This window comes from Pseudophryne corroboree, chromosome 1 (assembly GCF_028390025.1).
Source record: "Pseudophryne corroboree isolate aPseCor3 chromosome 1, aPseCor3.hap2, whole genome shotgun sequence".
Taxonomy (NCBI): Eukaryota; Metazoa; Chordata; class Amphibia; order Anura; family Myobatrachidae; genus Pseudophryne; species Pseudophryne corroboree.
Window position 1 is genome coordinate 297351865 of NC_086444.1, and position 20687 is coordinate 297372551.

Genomic DNA, 20687 nt, shown 5'->3' on the forward strand with positions numbered 1-20687 from the left:
TAAGGGGGAAGCTGGTGAGGAATTACTAAGGGGGGGAGCTGGTGAGGGGGGAGCTGTTGTGAGGCATTACTAAAGGGAGAGCTGGTAAGGGGGGGATCTGTTGTGAGGTATTACTAATGGGGGAGCTGGTAAGGGGGGGATCTGTTGTGAGGAATTACTAAGGGGGGGGAAGCTGGTAAGGGGGGGAGCTGTTGTGAGGAATTACTAAGTGGGGCATGTGTGTGGAATTACTAAATGGGGGAGCTGGTGTGTGGAAATATGAGGGCACGTGAGGGGCATTACATGGGGGGGTGGCGGTGTGTGGTATTACTGGGGGGCAGGGGTGTTGCATTAATATGGGGGTGGCAGGTGTATGGAAATATAATGAGGGGCATGTGTGTGGCATTACTATGAGGTGCATGTATGTGGAATTACAATGGGGACGTGTGTATAATTACACTGGGGGGGGCAGGTGCGGAATTACAATGAGAGACGTGTCGAATTACAATGGGGACATGTGTGTAAAATTACACTGGGGGCAGGTGTGTGGAATTACTGGCGGGTTGACAATGTGTTTTATTACAATCATTGGACGAGGACTTGAGGGTATGCTTGTCAACCATCCGTCCTCGACCGAGAGACATCATGAGACATCACCAAGCACAGGTTTCCCACTGATATTCTTATGTAAGTAAAACCTATTTATTTCTACTAATTTTAAGAGAAATAATAACAAATATCAACATATATTAAATATATGTCGATATTTATTATTATATCTATTATATTTGATTAAAAAAAAATGATGGTGTGCCTTGGCAATTTTAAAATCTGTTTTAGTGTGCCACGAGTTTAAAAAGGTTGAAAATCACTGACCTAGACAGTGTCGATCTTCAGACCGGATCTCCCTGACGGCTACATAGGAACACCTCCTCACAGGTAACTTTCCCATTCCCCGGGTCGCTCTCTGCTGTGCTGGGGACCTGCTTTTAAGGGTCCTGGTGCTCCTCCACCTCCCCTCTCCTCCACGATGCTGTGGCACGGGGAGCCAGTCAACAGCCCTCCCCCTGGCTAATCTGCACGGCGACCCCGGGACCCAATAGTTAAGGTGCTGGCTGGTTGGAATGACAATCTGGTAATGGATGAGAGCAAATTACTTTTTGCCATCCAGGGAAGACCGGGTAGTGTGTTTCAGCCCGTAGGGTGCATTGAGGACTGAGTTTGGGAACCTGTGGTCTAATGTTTGGGCTACAGTATGTGTATGCTAATGTTTCTTGCTGCTGCTTTTATCCATTAATGTGATCTGACAGTTCTCTGCAAAAGCAGGTTCAAGGGAAACTTGTCCTGTTCACCAATCATTGGGATAACATAATCTTCATCTGTAAATGAGTATTGGAAAGCAGTGTGTTCATAATTTCATACAATCTAGTTGCCGGATGATGCTGTCTAGCAGTGCAGTGTAACAGCACTGCTCAATGTGTAGCTGAGTTTAGGATGAAATGTCTACAAAGCATTGTTATATAGTAGCTGAGACCCTTTCTCCCTCCTCAGTGGTGTGGATTAGTCTGGTATGCCTGTGATCTGTCTCCCCATGGTGTTCCCCACATTGAGTGTGCCCCTCCTGACACCCCACTTGCCTTCATGGAAATCCTATGCCAGATCTGCGCGCTAACAAATTAATTACATTCTTTATGATTCTATTCGCTGTCCTTCCTCCCAGATGGAAGCCGCTGTCTCAGAGCATAAGTAGGTGAGGGAGAGGGAAGATTAGAACGGGAGTTGGGGCAGACAGTTTATCAACACAATACACAATCAATAGCACTGAAGTCAGACGTTACTTTAGGACTATATAAAACAGGATAGCTGATCATAAGTGCTGTTTATATCCCTCACAATACATCCTTCTGCAGGAAACCATTTCAAGTGAAACTAATTTTGTGTTGGAGTATAATGGCTGTGTGTTCTGCACTCACTAAGACAGAAATTACTGAGTGTTAGTACAGTGCTTGCTGGGGGCATGTTACAGAATATCTATAATATGATGGGTACAGTTGTTACATAACTGCTTTTATCTATTTAGTGCCAGTGATTTTCATTTTTTTTTGTTTAGCAATTTGTTCTAACCTAAGAGGTGTGTGTGTGTGTGTGTGTGTGTGTGTGTGTGTGTGTGTGTGTGTGTGTGTGTGTGTGTGTGTGTGTGTGTGTTCTAAGTCTTATTCTGTGAAAACCCATTTACCATCAAATTTCTAGTATCATTCTATGCAGCATGTTCATAAGCCACACACAGTTACTCTGTAAATTGCACTGACTTTGTCAAATGTAAAGCGATAACTGTTTCATAACTGAGCAGTGTTTGTCTGGAGCAATAAAATATTCAGGTGACCACAACGCACTAATGGAATGTGGACTGTCGAATAGTATAGTCCCTGCTCCAGCTTGTCACGTGAGGGAGTAGTGGTAGCTGTGTCATCCAGTCGTACAACCTATGCTCGTGTCTAGGGTCCTGTGGAGCCCCATATTACCCTAACCCATTGCCGATGAACACATTGTCCATGATTCTGAGGAGGGAGTAAAGCAAAAAAGAGTAACTGTGCAATCTGGCAAAACCATGTTGCACTGCAAGTGGGGACAGATGTGACATATGCAGAGAGAGTTAGATTTGTGAAGGGACACAAAATGCAAATCTAAATGCTTTGTAAAAATAAAGCTTCCAGTATTTGTGGGCTACATGCAAAAACTGCCAGTGTTTACCCTGCATGTAAACATATACATGAGTTTGCAGTTTGCACTCCCGCCATTGCAACTGGTACACAGCTACTTTTTTATGCTTTACTCCCAACACAGCCCCATACAGGGTCGTAACTAGGTGTGTGCGAGAGGGGCCTCGCACACAGCGCAGAGCCCTGGGGAGCGCACAGTCACGGCCCTGTTTAACACTGTACAGAGCATCAGAGCTCCGTACAGCTCCACTGCCCAGCCGCAGCCCGCCCCAGCACAGCAAGCCGCCTCAGCTCCACTCCACTGTAGGACTCCGTACAGTGGAGCTGAGGCGGCTTGCGGCTGGGGCATGTTGGCGGGTCCTCCCCGCTCCCATGCTCCGTACTACGGAGCATGGGAGCGGGGAGGACCCGCCAACATGCCCCAGCCGCCGGCGCCGCTCAGCTCCATTGCTCAGCCGCAGCCCGCCCCAGCACAGCACAGCAGCCCCAGCCAGTGTCACAGAGGACAGCGGGGAGAGATGGTAAGTGTCTGTCTCTCTGTCTCTCTCTCTCTCTCTCTCGACGCTGTCTGCCGTAATGTGTAAAAAGGGGGACGCTGTCTGCCGTAATGTGTAAGAAAGGGGACGTCTGCCGTAATGTGTAAAAAGGGGGACGCTGTCTGCCGTAATGTGTAAAAAGGGGGACGTCTGCCGAAATGTGTAAAAAGGGGGACGCTGTCTGCTGTAATGTGTAAGAAGGGGGACGTCTGCCGTAATGTGTAAAAAGGGGGACGCTGTCTTCCGTAATGTGTAAAAAGGGGATGCTGTCTGCCGTAATGTGTAAAAAGGGGAACGCTGTCTGCCGTAATGTGTAAAAAGGGGACGCTGTCTGCCGTAATGTGTAAGAAGGGGGACGTCTGCCGTAATGTGTAAAAAGGCGGACGCTGTCTGCCGTAATGTGTTAAAAGGGGGACGCTGTCTGCCGTAATGTGTAAAAAGGGGACGCTGTCTGCCGTAATGTGTAAAAAGGGGGACGCTGTCTGCTGTAATGTGTAAAAAGGGGGGCGCTGTCTGCCGTAATGTGTAAAAAGGGGGACGCTGTCTGCCGTAATGTGTAAGAAGGGGAACGTCTGCCGTAATGTGTAAAAAGGCGGACGCTGTCTGCCGTAATGTGTAAAAAGGGGGACTGTCTGCCGTAATGTGTAAAAGGGGCTCTACCTGGTGTAGTGGCGCTACTGTGCGGTGTAATTTGAATAATGGAGACTACTGTGCACCGTAGTATGAATTGGTATTATTTTGTGGCCACACCCTTTCCCCATGATGCCACGCCCCTAATGTTTTTTGCACGCGCCTACGGCGCGCACTGCCCTTATTTTGCATAAGGTGGGGGGGGCGCCAATGCCGTTTCTTGCACACAGCGCTAAAATGCCTAGTTACGGCACTGGCCCCATAAGATGTTAAGTTAGTTCTAGTGTCAGGAATTTAGCAATCATCTCCCACAAATCTTGTATATTGGGAAAAATCTATTCCCATGAGTCTTGTATTTTTGTCCTTGTTTTAAACGTGAGCTTGCAATTAAGTCTGTTATTATTGATATTAATCATTGGACTGATGTATGCATATACAAGTTGTATCACCAACATGCCGCCCACACAGTTAGCAAGCCCCAAGATCCACCATTGTGGAATAAGGGAACAGAACATGTCATCTAAATGAATTTAGTGTAATAGTTTTAATAGTCTGTAATTAGATGTACTTTTATTTTGTTAATTTTTGTTGTTAAATATGCTTGCCTTTTTATACACTCCATGGCTTTAGATACTGTATACTTTTTTTTTTAACTCTGGATATATCTTGACATTGTTGATTTAATTTTTTTTTGTTCTTTATTTTATGAAAGTTTACCAAATAGTTGAAACAAATTCTCAAAAGTTTTTTTAAAGGGGGTTCTCCAGACAAAATGCTTTGATTTGAGCGTTTCCATACCAAGCTGTCATAACCCTTCCCCCCACAATGCTGTTTACAGTATTACCATAACATTTGTTTTGTGGTGTGGGCTATGTAAGAGTTGCACCAGGATATACAGCAATATATATATATATATATATATAAATTTGCTGTCAGATATATGTCATTTATATTTGGGTGCAAGGTGAAAATGTTGGAAGATGTTATTTACTATGGATTACCTTATTCCGGTTATAAATACAGCATTAGTGAAAATGTTTATTTATGTTCTCTAAATGTATAATTTGTGTTCTATCTTGATTTTCCTCCAGGTCATTGCACTTATTAAAAGAAGCAAAGAAGCAGAGGCGGCTTTCCTCAGCGTTTACAAGCAGCTCATTGAAGCACCAGGTGATTTAGTTTTACATACGACTGTTATTTGTATATGCATTTATTTGTACTTTAGTCACACTATGTAACAGTGCTTTTTCTACGTTGTAGTTGTCTAATGCAATCTTAAGAGGTGAAACTAAACCATATTCTAACTCAAATCTTTAACTTGTACAAAGTGCCACAAATCATGGGATTTTAGCCTCTCTCAGCTCCTCGCTTCACGTGTAGTAGTGCTAGTATGTAGAGTTACAGTAGCATTAAGTATTAAATAACAGCGAGCCTTACAGACATCAGCGGTAGGAGAATGATGGATCCATAGCACGAAGGGCACTGTCCTAATTGCATCATAGCCACCGGACTGGTAAAAAGGCACATGCAGTCCTAATGTTTAAAAACAAACCTTGATCAAATCCAGGAAGTTACAAACCTATAAGCCTGATTCTAGGCATGAGTAAAATATTCATAGAATTCGGGGAGAACACCCAGTAAATGATAATAAAAAACAACATGATAACACAGTCGTCATGGTTTTATAAATAACGGTTGTGTCAGATTCATCTGCACAGTTTCTATCAGGATGTAAGTTGCAAACTAGATCTTTGAAATGCAGTGTCTGGATTCTTTGACTATTGCTAAAATAATAACTGCTGCTCTACAGAACAGATTGGACATAAGATTAAAGCGCTGGAACTAGGGAAAAATAGGTACAGTACATGGTTAGATACAGAGGAATAGGAAGCAAAAATGTTGTATAAATGGAACAACATATTCTGTTAAATCCTTTGTTTTTAGAGGGATTGGTTTAGGTCCTGTCCTTTTAAATCTACAATTGTATTTATAATATTCTTGTAAATGGCCTAGGAAGTGTCCATATATGCAGATGGCACAATGTTTTTATTTTCATAGGCACGGACTAGAGGATAATACTTAATTGCAGAAGCCTGTACAGTCATGGCAAACTAGGTAGGAAAATGGCAGGTGGTTCATTGTAGAATAAAGTTAGGTTGTGTATTTAGAGTTAAGCAACAGTTTTGACAACTACACAATAAATGTGATGTACTCCGGGAGATCAGAAATGGAAAAGAATTTTACTAGCAGAGAGTAAGCTTAGTAGCAAGGGCATTTTATAATTTTTAATGAGCCTGTATGGCATGTCCTCACTCATTAATCTGCTTTGTTACGTGTTCCCCTCCCTACACATGACAGAAAGAATGGAGTATAGGAAAGAAAAGGTGAGAAGCAGGAAGAGAAGGGAAGAGTACAGGAAAGAAGTACAGTATTGCCGCAGAGGTGAAGTGGACGCAATCTAGCTGGTCCATCAGGGAGAAGGATCCCTTGCCCTACCTGGCTGTGCATCCTGTCTGTCAGCTTTGGCATACTGCTCTAGGCTGACACAAGAAGAGTCAAACAAGCAGCTTCTGATCTCTGCTTTTACCAATAAGACTGGTGACAGGTCTCTAGTTAGGGCTAGTCACCAAGTAGTGCATCAATGCCAGATCCAGCCCCACAACTACGTCATTGTAGTACAACTGATGGTGCAGGTTATTCAAAAGTGAATATAAAAAAATAATATATGTTAATAAGAGTAATAGACAGGTACTGACAGAGAGTGTTTGAGCGGCTTCCTTGTCTTTCTTTATTGGAAGTTACTCACGCAGCAGAGGCAGGAGTCTCCACTGTGTGCTGCATCCAAAATTTTATTTTTCTGGTAAAAATGCTCAGATGGGCGTAAACTATTTCCACTGGGGTAGTGACCATGCCCATCGGGAAAGAGTCCAGCTTTACGGCAACTGGATCTCACACGAAATGATTTGCTATCCCATAGGGTAACAAGCACTTTTGTGTGAATTGGGCATTCTGCCAGCCAGACAATTGAATTCTCCCCATAGTATTCTTTTAATGCATCCCCTCCCCCACCCACATACGGGTGTGTCCTCCATACATCTTGCCTCAATGCGCCATGTAGCAGGAGATGCCTTTCATGAGTGAGCTGACAGGTCCCGTGCAACTCAGTTAGCTCAGGGTGTTTTTTTGCTATGCGAATAGGATGCAGAAGCAGATTAGTTTTTATCATTTTAATCAACAAAAGCTGCTTGTGCGTCCTATACACATTGTTTTGCGAATAAGACGCATTTTAATGGGAAAAGTTGCACGTAAAGACGCTCGGCGCTACAGAGTCACACCATGGCATGGCCTGGCTGGAAGGGCTATTTAACGTGCAGGGAGACTAAGTGGACACATTTGTATATTCATCATTGTTCTCCCCTTCTTCCATCCACATTTCACACTGTGCTTCCCTTCCCCTTCCACATCGTGCTCTCTTACACCTACAGTATAAGCATTCCACACTCTGCTCTCTTTCCCCTTCCCCATCCCACATTACTATGTTGAGACAAAATGTAATTTAGGGCCAGAAGTGAAGTCTCTGGGTTTTTATCTGTTTAGAACACATTTATCAAGACAAATCTTTATTAGATGTGTTGGTTACAGCATTGGAGTTTTATCTGCAAACACTAGGTTCCCAATAAATACAGTAGTACCATTATGCTTCTAACGACACCTATGGCATGGGACTAAAGGTTTTCTAGGACCTTCAAAACTCTGTCAACAAAAATCTCCTGCAAATCAAACTTCGTTGTTGTGATTGCTCAGCAAGAATGTTGTTTGGTACCCTCGCTGCGCCTGTAATTAGACGATAGAGAAAATCGTAAATCTTTTTGATATTGTTCACACAGATGTGATGTGAAGGGAATGAGAAAAAAGAGCAGCAAAATGTGTTAAAAAGCGTAATTAATGTCAGTGTTATTGTGGATGGTTTATTTAAATTTCCCTGAGCTCTGTGCTGTTCATGGCAGATTCTATCTCGTGTATCTGAGCTTTTGACTGCTTCCCATTATAAAGTATTTATTAACATCTTGGCTGCTAAATGCTAATACACCAGTGACAGCAACTTCAACTTAGTATTCGCCAAGAAGAATTTTCCCAGCAATGTTGTTTTAGCTTCTCAGAGGTGGGAAAACCTGTGTCAGTGTTACATTTTATATTTTTTTTATTTTTACAAAAACTGAGGGAAATTACCCAGTTGCCTTCCCAGCAGACATGACAGCCTGTCATATATTATAGAGACAAATGCAAAATGGGTTGTCATAAATTAAATGGAATAGTGCAAGCGGTCAGATATTGACTAAGGCCTGATAGAGAAAAGACCAGTTCAGTGAGACTTTCAATAAATGTATGGCAGGTTCTAATAAAATATATATAATAAGATAGGAGCCTTTCTGCCTCAGGTTCCTCTAGAGGCTGATTCAGAGATGGAGACATCTGCATTGCTGCTGCATCTTTGGATGCAGCAGTGATGCGAAAATATGTTAATTCTGCAGGAGGCGCCTGAAGAAAAGATGCCGTCTGCTGGCATTGCTGATCTGAGTGCTGCATCAGAAGACGCAGTCTCGGATCATGACCGCAACCACAGCTGACATCCCTATCCCATAGTTGATTGTGTACATTCTCTGTTATTTCTAGCTCAGTGTGTACGGGGTCACAAGGGGGTCAAGCTGGGTACAACACTGGGTACTCGGTTGATCAGGAGTGTTTAACCTGAACAGCCAGTGATCACAAAGATGTGTACCTAGGTTAAGTGTAAGCTTACCTAGAATGGGTTACAGAACTCCTCTGCCAGGACCAGGAAATCTGCATCAGAAGTAGCAGACTCTGGCCTTGACACGCCCTATAAAATGAGACCGACATCCCCCCTTTTTCGTGAACACTGCCTAACGTCAGTCAGGCTGTGGCTTTGGGGGAACTACACGCAACAATGCAGGACCCATTCTGCTTATGCACAGAACGGGTCCTGCGCATGCGTAGTCCACCCACCATCGGAGTTGTATGCAAACCATCATGTTTGTGTGCAGCTCTGAATTAGACCCTACATGCTCAGGAAAAATGGGACTACAGAAAGGGTATATACGTATGGACACTTTTCATGCATCCTTAGTCAAATATATTCAATGTCATAATCCACCTTCTGTAGATTAACCAATCCCTTTGAAGAACATAAACTTTGTGGTCATAATATTTTTTTGTGAATGCAAGACTTAGGGACTACAGAAAGGGTATATACGTATGGACACTTTTCATGCATCCTTAGTCAAATATATTCAATGTCATAATCCACCTTCTGTAGATTAACCAATCCCTTTGAAGAACATAAACTTTGTGGTCATAATATTTTTTTGTGAATGCAAGACTTAGGGGGGAATTCAATTAGCCACGATAATTTAACAAAATTAATTGATCCCCAAGGGGCTATCCAACTAGCCCCGACGCTGGCACTTATCGAGCATTTTTTGGGGGGGACCTGAGGTCTCAAAACAAAATCCCCGATAAGTGGCGTTTCTTTACAGCCATGATTGCGAAAACACATAGGACTTATACCTGATCTTATGTGTTTTCGCCCGAAAACTGGATTTTTTTTTTCACAACAAAAGGGCTTTAATTGAATTGCCCCCCCCCCCAAATAAAAATCCCCCCATTTACTATTAACGCAAATGAAATAGTGCAAGCAATGTTAATGCTGAATCTTACATTCCCTTTGAAGTCCTTGTGTATTGGGCCTACGACCTTAAGCTGGGTACACACTAAGTGGTATGTCATTTTTTCCAGCAGATCGGAGGGCATATTGCTCAATTCTGCGCATATCGGACAGTATGTATGCTCGATATGTGCGTGCCTGCGGTAACTAGCAACGTTGTCAGGTTGGATGTGCAGCACATCACACCTGACGATATCGCTAGCAACACCATGCATGCTAATGAAGGACGGAACAGTAATCCTTCCATCCTTCATTTACATTGCTCAATGTGTACCCAGGTTCCAATATGTAAGGCTGACATATAGGTTGGGTACACATGGCTCTAGCTGGGTACATATTGCTCCAGTGTGTACCCAGCTTTATGCACACACAGCAAGTTGGATGTATAAGGTTTTGTTGTGTCAAGCACACTTCTGTATGAAACTATTTGCCATATCAGCTTGAGAGGAAGCTCACAACACAACTGTACTGCTGGAAGATCCTGTATTTTTCATTATCTACTCTTCAGGGAGCTTCACACAATGTGTGGCTGCACACATAGTGGGTTAATACAGGAGGAAAAACTCATTCTGGTTTTTTGCTCACACCTCTACGGGCTGCGACAAAAGATGAGTGAGATTTTCCTGCCCAGATAACACTCATAGTGTTACAGGCAAGGTCCTGATGGAACCTCCTGTCCAACTGAATTGTCTCCTTAGTTTGTGGCTTCCAGCTACTTTCATTCCCTTCCTCACATGAGTACAGAGGGCCTTAGTTATGTCCCGATGATATGGAAAAAACTATGGATGGTGTAACGGTTAGCATTACTGCCTCACAACACTGAGGACATGGGTTTGATTCCTGCTATGGCCCTAACTGTGGGGAGTTTGTATATTCTCCCCATACTTCTGTTGGTTTCTTCCAGGTGCTCGGGTTTCCTCCCACAATCCAAAAATATACTGGCTTCCAACAAAATTATCCCTAGCGTGAATGTGTCTGTGTGTACATGAGATAGGGAATATAGATTGTAAGCTCCACTGGGGCAGGGACTGATGTGAATGACCAAATATTTTCTGTAAAGCTCTGCAGAATATGTGTGTGCTATATAAATAACTGGTATTAAATTAAATGTGAAAAAATGTAAGCAAAAGTACCATTGTTCAATGGCCTGCGTATCCTCATGGGTGTCGCAGGTGATTCGATGCTGCGTCCTCAAACACAGCACAGGATCACACAAGCAGGCAGGAGGCATCTACTTATACTAGACACCTTCTGCTGCATTACTATAATAAAGCATAGCTATGCATCCTGCAACCACATTTGAATCACCCCCACTGTCCTTTTCATCCCTATACATACCAATAGCGGCGGCCCCTACCTTGTTTGAGGAAGAGGGCTACCGCTGGAGATGCTGCAGGACCCCCCTCCTTGTCCCTGCCGCCTGGCATCTGTGCTATGTACAGTTCACAGACACCAGTAGTGGCGACGGTCCTGTGCATGCACAAAACCACACCTTCTACAGACTGCATCAGCTGCAACCCATAGAAGCCGGCTAGGGGGCGGACAAGTCAGGGAGCTGGCTTCCTACAGCTTCCTTCCTCTCTGCCTATTGCAGCCCGGTCTGGCAGTCCCGGAGGGAGGAAACACCTCCCAATGGGACTGCCTCTAGTGTCTGTGACTGCAGGTAGGACTTCCAATAGCATACCTCCCAACTGTCCCGAATCCAGCGGGACAGTCATGCCATTTGGATACTGTCCTGCTGTCCCTCCTGCTATGCAAAGCAGCTGGTGATCTCTGAATAGATGCCATGCGCCCGGCATCTATTCCGTACTAAGAGGGGAGCAGGTGGCTGCCCAGCTGTTCCAGAAGCGCTGGGCACGCCCCCAAAATGCCAGACCAAGGGTTATTGCTGTGAGGCCATGCTCACTCAGGTGTGGCCACACCCACTTCATCTGAGGCCACACCCCTTTTCTGTGTCGCACCTAACAACCCTAACTCCATAGACATAAAAGTTGGGAGGTATGCATTAGGAAGTCACTGCCAGTCCCTGTGAAGCCATTGCAGTCTCACGGTCTTGCAGCCCATAGATATAAATGGGTTGGGTATGGATGACCGACACTTGGGATCCTGCTAGTCACCATACCGGCGTCGGGATCCCGGGGATTAGAATGCCAGCGTGGGGGTGCGAGCACTCGCCACAAGTTCTATCCCCACTCTATGGGTGTCGTGGACATCGGCACTTTGAGGCGGTAGGATGTAGGCGTAGGTATTGTGACCGCCGGTTACATAACTACATCCCTTAAAAACTGCCACTTCATACCAACATAGCAAGTAATGGATATGGTTGTCCTGTGCCACCTGCTTCAAAACTGGGGTTATGAACAGGAGATGATAATGGAATGTTCTTAAAGTCTAGTGAAATATAGCTTGACATTTATCTCTACTACGCCAGGTGCTGTTACCATGCTGTATAAATTGCTTTGTAATACATGATAAGTAGAAACTTGTCAAGACTGTCCCTAAGACAAAAGAGGTAGAACTGTGTGATTCTACAGACTTGTTTGTACCATTTGTGTAGGTACCAAGAACTGAAGCAACTCTCAGGGTATTTGTAGCATCTCTGAGAAGTAGTACAGTCGGTGGATCATGGATGGTAAGGAATTAAGATGAAAGCCTTTATATGCAAGTTGTGTCAAAAGCAATGTAGTTAGTAAAATACATCAGAAGCCAGTTCCAAGGTCGGTATACAAGCTCTGGTAAAAATAGAGATCTAGTTTTATTTGTTAGAAAACCAGGGCTCATCTGTGAAATGCATGGAACGGAGTGAAGCAAATGCACACCAAAATCTCAACGTGTTACTGTAATCTATAAACATTGCACAGGCAAAGTTCAGTCTCCTGAATTGTCTGGGTCAGTTCATTCATCCATTTGTGCCATACAATTCATACAGCTAATGATGTTGCCTGAGTACTTTACTTTTTAATCTACATAAAAATGCAAAAAATAAATATCCAAAATAATTCACTTATTCATTTATACTTCATGTAATCTAAAATAGTATGACAATTCCATCCACATTACTGCAGTCTAAATACATTGTTTTGTAACAGATGCACCTTAGCACAGCTTACTGTACCTCACTTCTAAATCCACAGCGCTAAAGATGTGTCCTCATCAACAGTGGGGCACTGATTAGCACATATAAACACACATGTTATCTTATCATGTATGTAATATATGTGCTGGCTGGGTCCCTCAAGAATCGGGTGCACTGAATGTATCTGGAGCCGTCCGCTACTCAGGAACCAGCATAAGGCTTTGCCAGGGTCGGTGCAAGGATCCTCAGCTCCCTAGGCAAATCTTCGGGGACACCCACCCCCAATCCCAAATACACAGTCCCTTAGGTGAAAAAGTGTGGGGGCGCCATCTTATAGGTTCCACAGCCACCGCCTGATAAAGAAGCAGCACATACAAACTATAATTTTGCACCCTCCTTTAACTCATAAAGGGACAGCGTGCTGCAAAAAAGGGTGTGTGGCCTCACAAGGAAGGGGCAGGGCAGTGATGCTGAGGGGGAGTTAGAGGGAGGGTGAGGGCAGGGACGCTGAGGGGGGTTAGAGGGAGGGTGAGGGCAGTGACATTGAGGGGGGTTAGAGGGAGGGTGAGGGCAGGGACGCTGATGGGGGTTAGAGGGAGGGTGAGGGTAGGGACACTGAGGGGGGTTAGAGGGAGGGTGAGGGCAGGGACGCTGATGGGGGTTAGATGGAGGGTGAGGGTAGGGACACTGAGGGGGGTTAGAGGGAGGGTGTGGCAGGGACGCTGAGGGGGAGACAGAGGGAGGGTGAGGGTAGGAACACTGAGGGGGGTTAGAGGGAGGGTGAGGGTCCGGACGCTGACTGGGAGTCAATGGGAGGGTGGGGAAATGTGTACATAGGATGCAGTCTTCTGTGTACCTAAGGCATACTTTTTCTGACATATGCCTTCTGTGGAATTTTATTTAAAATTATGTGTATATAAATATGTGTGTGTGTGTAACATTAAAAAAATATAGCTCTATTAGAATAAACAAATGCTTTAAATCTATGTGTCAATTAAACTTAATATGTAGTCTATATGCAATGCAGAGAGCCTCCGACTGTCACTTACCTGATAAAGGCTGAAGCAGTGCCTCCTCTCCACGTGGGTCTCTAACTCTGATATCTCTTCTCCACCTCCTAGTTATTGCGTGCTGCTCCTCCTCGTTTAGTCTTTGCATGGCGAGGGTCAGGCTTTGCTCTTGGTGTGATATCATCATGTCACACCAAGCAGCTACCCGTGGACTTAAAGCAGCGCAATGGGGAGGCGGAGCTCGGGACTCAGAGCAGCTACAGTGCACATCAGCAAGGTAACAGAGCAGGGAGAGCGCCTCCCTGCTTTGCAGACCTTGCTGAGCGATCAGCCGGTGGTTGGAGAAGTACTGGCCGCTGCTGTAAATCTTGCCATCCCAGGTGAAGGTGCCGCCCCCGTCCTCTAGCAGCTCTTCTCCTTACACGACTTGTCAGCGTAAGTAGGGAGCGGATCTTCTCACTGGTCATCGCGGCAGCAGTGAAGGGGCCGGGGGAGAGCGAGCGGTGCAGGAGGGGGAGGTGGGGACAGGATCCGGACATCCAACCCCGGGTGAACAGGGAGCGGGCGCCTCGCATCCATCACAGCGCACATCCTGTACTGCACTCCACTCAGCACCGCCCTCCAAGTGCCGGCGCCCATAGGCAGCTGCCTAAAGCTGCCTAATGGTAGCGCCGGCCCTGGGCTTTGCACACTCCTTCCAAGCCTGCTCCCAGACTCCCATTGGCTATTTTCACAGGAGTCTGGGGACGGGCTTAGCAGTGTGTAAAACCTTATGCTGATTCCACAAAGTGCTACAATGTAGCAGCCGCAGCTGTTTTCTAATACAAGTTCTGTTCTGTTCCAAATACAGACTCAGTACTCAGTCGCACACGCATTTTCGTTAAAAAAAGATGCCCGTCGTTAGCTGAGTTGCACGGGACCTGGCGGCTAACTCACGTTTTATCTGACAAGTTTAAAAGCACAGATGGTTGACTGGAAAAGGCTAATAGTCTCTGCAGTGTTTGGCAAGTTGTAGTGTATGCTGAGCAATGTAGGCTGAAAACACGTAATGCTTCCTTATATTTGGAGAACATTTTTCTTAATTACCAGTCCTACGTCTGCTCTGTCAAAGACTCTTTGTGTTTTAACAGATTATATGTATTATCAAATGGAATAAGAAAGTTATTTTTAGTCAAGCACTCGTTAGTTTATTACTTCATAGTATATCTTGGCCCTATGTTGTGTCATTCATTATTTATAATTGAGAAATAAATTTAAACAGTCTTTAAAAATGTACATGTCACAAAATTACCCTTTGCAAAGAAAATAGTGTTTAGGAGTTTATATTCATAAGGCCACCATATCCTTGTGTGATAGGATGTGTTCACTTGTATCATTATTAGAGATGGTCACGGACCCTCGCATTTTGTTTTTGTCAGAACCACCCTCAGTGTTTTGACTCGGGATTGGTCAATAGCAGATGCCCCGATGGCGTGCTAATGGTGTGTTTTTTTATTCTAAAATCATGCACCAGTCCCGTCCCACACCTTCTCCATCCGCTCTCCAGTGTGAAATGGTGTCTGGTCATGAGGGAGGGATCTGACCCCAGCAAAATCCGAAACACGCAAGATACAGTAAGACTCACTGAAAGTTATGTTTTGCTTAAGAGCCATACACACTGGCAGATAACACTGCACGATATGAACGTTCTCGTTCATTAATGCACGAGAACTCATTCATATCGTGCAGTGTGTAGGCACCAACGATGAACGATGCGTGGCCCCGCGCTCGTTCATCGTTGATGCCCCGTCGCTTATGCATGCAAGCCAATATGGACAAGATTTTCCATATTAGCATGCACTGCTATGGAGCCGGGTGACGGGGGGGAGTGAAGAAACTTCACTCCCTCCGTCACCTGCCCCCCCGCTGCCGTGTAGCCCATCGGCCTTATCCACCGTCGGGCAGCTCGTCGGCGGATCGCCGAGTCTGTAGGGGGCATAAGTTCTGGGATCCAAGATTGGCTGGAAAACCCGAGACACTGGGACCCCCTGAGTTCGGGTATTTGGCTATTACTAAATGCAGTTTATATTCAGCACTATGCTTCAAACCCAAAAGTATTTAATTTAGAAATAAAAGTATCTGAGATTTGTGTTCAAATGGGAATATTTGTCAGATAAGATTTTATATATATATATATATATATATTATGTATATATATATATATGTGTGTGTGTGTGTGTGTGTATGTATGTATGTATGTATGTATGTATGTATGTATGTATGTATGTATGTATGTATGTATGGAGAATAGCCGCCTGCAATTTGCGGGGACAGGTGTAGTATGATTGCAGCAAGATAGTCACTACATTTAAAGAGCAATTAGTTTAAAGGCAAATCAAATCTAGTTTTGCATTAAACTCATTTCCACTTTAAATTTAATAACTGTGTCTCCAGAATCACTTTGTTTGGCTCCTGCAAATCGTGGGCTATTACATTTGGCCCTAAGTGGAAAATTTACTGAAAACAAAACATCCAAAACGGAAAGTAGAGTTTTTGCCCATAGCAACCAATCCTATTCTATAATTTTCTAGATAAATTATAGATAGAGTCTGTTTGTAATTCCACTGTCAGGGTCGACTTGGGTATTAGGAGAGTTCAGGAAGCTAGGCGGTCTGATGAGGCTCCTACTCAGAAGGTTTGTAGTGAATAGGTTGGTAAAGAACTGATAGTTTCAGGCAATATGCCAGTCTAGAAGCACTGTGCTGGATAGAGTGCTCCACTCTCTATCGTCATAGAGTATTGAGGGTAGACAGTGGCGCCAAGAGGGGGGGGGGAGGGTACAAATTACCTGGGACTCTCCCTTTTTGGTGGACACTGGCAGATTCTATCTACTATGCCCAGAACCAGAGATATCAGTCTTCCAGCAGCTGGACTCTGCTCCAGCTCCACATGCCTGGTATGCAGTTTTATATTTTTGTCGGTGGATTACACTGGCTCCTGAACTCTGATCCCCAGGCCCCTAGTACCTCCTAAAAGATGGTACTCTCTACCATCTTTTAGGATGGTAGAGCCTACACTGCTGTTAAGACGGCCCTGACTTAAAATACAATTTTTTCCTGTATTTTTTTCTAAGGGTGCATGGCCACGCCTTCTGTGATTAGGCCATGCCCCCTGAAAAGTACCTGAGCCCAGCCAGGCTCTCTACTGCCCTGGCTGGGAAGCATGCCATGCTCCTGTGAGTGGGTGCTTCTCATGTGCTAGTCCCCCCCCCCCCCAAAGAGGTGTGGCCATGCCCAGAGCATGCTGTGGTCACATTCCCTCCGGGGGGGGGGGGGGGGGGGGGGATTTCTCTTGGTAGCTTTGGGAGTGGAATGCACCATATTGTGCTTGCTAGCTGAGTGCACAGCATAGTATGGGAACTGGTACTTGCTGAATGAAGTGCACAGCCTAAAATGGATACTGGTACTTGTAGACTAAAATGCACTGAGTAGAATGGATACTAGTACTTGCAGACTAAAGTGCACTGCGTAGAATGGATACTGGTACTTGTAGACTGAAGTGCATTGCATTAAGAGAATACTGGTATTTGCAGACTGACGTACACTGCGTAGAATTTAGCTGGAACTAGCAGACAGGAACGCAACTAGAAACCGGAATACACCAAGGAATAGTGTTCAGAAGACAGTAGCAGGTCACATGAGTAAAAGGTGTTCTGACACTGGCTCCCCGTAATAGCATTAAATAAAAAAACCTTATGCTCTGATAGGCTCCTTGGATCAGTTATCCTAATGCAGCTTCTGGTAGGTTATCAGAGAGTCATCTGACAGGAATCAAGATGGAAGCTCCCATGCACCAACAATATTAGAGATGATCCTAGAGATATGTCAATTACCTGGCTGATTAACAGTCACAAGACTCAGGGATGTCTTTGGTGGCCCACAAGACCTCCTGAGGCTAGGAAGTGGCATGTCAGGTAACAAGGCCTGGAAGCCTGATATGCGACACCCACTTTTCCATTTCAGACATTTTAGTACATCTATCCCATACTCTCATACAATGGTGGTCATTCCGAGTTGTTCGCTCGTTGCCGTTTTTCGCAACGGAGCGATTAGGTAGAAAATGCGCATGCACATGGTAAGCAGCGCGCATGCGCTTAGTTATTTAACACAAAACTTAGTAGATTTACACAAGCTCAAGCGACGTTTTTTCAACGCTCGAGTGATCGTAGTGTGATTGACAGGAAGTGGGTGTTTCTGGGCGGCAACATGGCGTTTTCAGGGAGTGTGCTAAAAAACGCAGGCGTGCCAGGTAAAAACGCAGGAGTGGTTGGAGAAACAAGGGAGTGGCTGGCCGAACGCAGGGCGTGTTTGTGATGTCAAACCAGGAACTGAACGGACCGAGCTGATCGCAGTCTAGGAGTAGGTCTAGAACTACTCAGAAACTGCAGGGAATTATTTAGTAGCAGTTCTGCTAACCTTTCGTTCGCTATTCTGCTAAGCTAAAATACACTCCCAGAGGGTGGCGGCCTAGCGTTTGCAATGCTGCTAGAAGCAGCTAGCGAGCGAACAACTCGGAATGAGGGCCAATGTGTGCTGATGCGGTATAGATGTATGTATATTTGTATCGCTGTACTGCTTTATCCTAGATCTGATTTTTTTTATTATTTATAGCTGAGTAGTTTACATTAGATGTTTAAGTTTATGATTCAAAACAATTAATTTATCTGCTTAATGAGAGTCCCTTGTAATCCAGAATTCAAGATTTCATGTACTTGTCTATTTTGAGCTGTGCATATATATCATGTTGTGTACAACAGCGTCAGCTAGTGGGTAGCAGTAGAACTACATTATTCAAGCTGTTTCTTGGTCTGTTGTGTGATTTATGGTATGTACTGTAGCTGTAAGTTAAATATAAAGGGTGTAAAAGAATATTATTATTATTATTATTATTATTGTTATTTGTACATAATCGTGAAGTAATTTATTTTTCTGAATGTAAATCTATCTATCTATCTATCTATCTATCTATCTATCTATCTATCTATCTATCTATCTATCTATCAGTATATTATAAAACATTTAGGGGCCTATGTATTGTGCCACATTATTTTACAGTTTATAAGTACAATTAAAGGCATCCGATCGCAGCTATAACCTTTCTTCTAACTGTTGTCTTCACACAATTTAAAGGGCCAATAAGCTTGATAAATAGGCCCCCAAATATGTTGACATGGGGCCTGATTCAGGTCCTGATATTTGTGCGGCCATGTCACAAAGTATTGATGTTCAGTGATTGACAGTCTGATACTGTTTGGGAGCATAGAGGGGCGGTGACGGCCTCCGCTTCCCAAACGGAGGCATTTCGCATCTCCTTCATAGGACAGAGAATTCCTGGCCTCTTGGTAGGACCTGAGGTGACCAGCTTGCACGAACCCATGGGTCACGCAGTCGACAGATGGTTTCACAGATGATCCGATGCTGCGTCCTAGAATGCAAGCAGAAGGTAGGATACAAGCAGGAGGCATGAGGCTGCATTCACGTATTAGTGCTATAGCTGCTGCTTACAATCCAAATACATCTGATTCAGGCCTACAGTATGGTATCATATAGACGCCAGTTACTTGACTTTCTGCAGCACTATGCATCAAAAAATGCTGTTGATGGCTAGAGCTAAGTTCACCATATACACCAACAAGCACGTGGCTAGGGCTACTTTTTCTTTTACTTCCATCCTTTTGGATCCCGGCCGCCAGCATACCATATCCAACTTGTTAAGGCAACAGCAACTGTAAACACAGCTTTGTAAAGGGCGCAAGTGAGAACCATCCGTCTGAACTCAAACAGTATTCTCAGAATTCTGGAATCACTGTGATGAGGAACTTTGGTAGTTCTGAAGCTCTTCTGTGGACAGCTCAGTGATTACTATGTGGTGTGTACACTATTATGCATTAACTTAACCTTCATGCATCTGTGCAGTGGTCAGTGATCTGTACTTCATGTACTTAATCAGGGCCGTTTCTAGCCAATTTGGCTCCCAGTGCGAGATTTAAAAATGCGCCCCCCCCCCTCCCCTTCACATAAAAAAAAATGCGCCCCCCCATAGATATAAAGAGTAAAAGCATGCGCGCACCGAAGGCGCACTCCCGGCAAGGGGGCGTGGCCTCGTTAAAATGGGCGTGACTTTGTTAAGATGGGCGTGGCCTCATCTGATCTCATCATCACGGCCACCACAGGATAAAAAAAAAAAAAAGTCCTAATTTTACACATTACAGCAGGCACGCGACCCCATTTTACACAGCACGGCAGGCAAGTGTCCCCATTGTACACAGCACGGCAGGCAAGTATCCCCATTTTACACAGCACGGTAGGCAAGTGTCCCCATTTTACACAGCACGGCAGGCAAGTGTCCCCATTTTACACAGCACGGTAGGCAAGTGTCCCCATTTTACACATTGCGGCAGGAAAGTGTCTCCATTTTACACATTGCGGCAGGCACGTGCCCCCATTTTACACATTGCGGCAGGAAAGTGTCCCCATTTTACACATTGTGGCAGGAAAGTGTCCCCCTTTTACACATTGCGGCAGGCACGTGCCTCCATTTTACACATTGCGGCAGGCACGTGCCTCCATTTTACACATTGCGGCAGGCACGTGCCTCCATTTTACACATTGCGGCAGGCACGTGCCTCCATTTTACACAGTACAACAGGCAAGTGTCCCCATTTTACACATTGCGGCAGGCACGTGCCCCCATTTGACACATTCCGGCAGGCAAGAGTCCCCATTTTACACATTCCGGCAGACAGGTGTCCCCATTTTACACAGTACTATGGCAGGTGGTGGTGGTGAGGGGGGAGGGAGAGAGAGGGAGAGGGGCTGACTTACATTTGAAGCGGTTCTTCCCGCTCTTCAGCCGCCTCACCCTTGTCTGTGCAGCTTGGCTCCCCCTTCTCCCTCCTCCCGAGTGCCCAGCACGGGGGGCGGGGTTTCGCGGAATGACGCGCTGGCGTCGTGA

At 44.9% G+C, this 20687-nt stretch overlaps 1 protein-coding gene across 2 annotated transcripts in view; it reads left to right on the forward strand.

The window, feature by feature from the left end:
* CUX2 (cut like homeobox 2) overlaps positions 1-20687 on the forward strand; it is an 875100-nt gene that overhangs the window by 569617 nt on the left and 284796 nt on the right. For both annotated transcript variants that reach the window (XM_063964372.1, XM_063964373.1), the window contains exon 4: positions 4957-5035. In XM_063964372.1, the coding sequence (XP_063820442.1) occupies positions 4957-5035 (79 nt within the window). The remainder of the gene's footprint in view (positions 1-4956; positions 5036-20687) is intronic.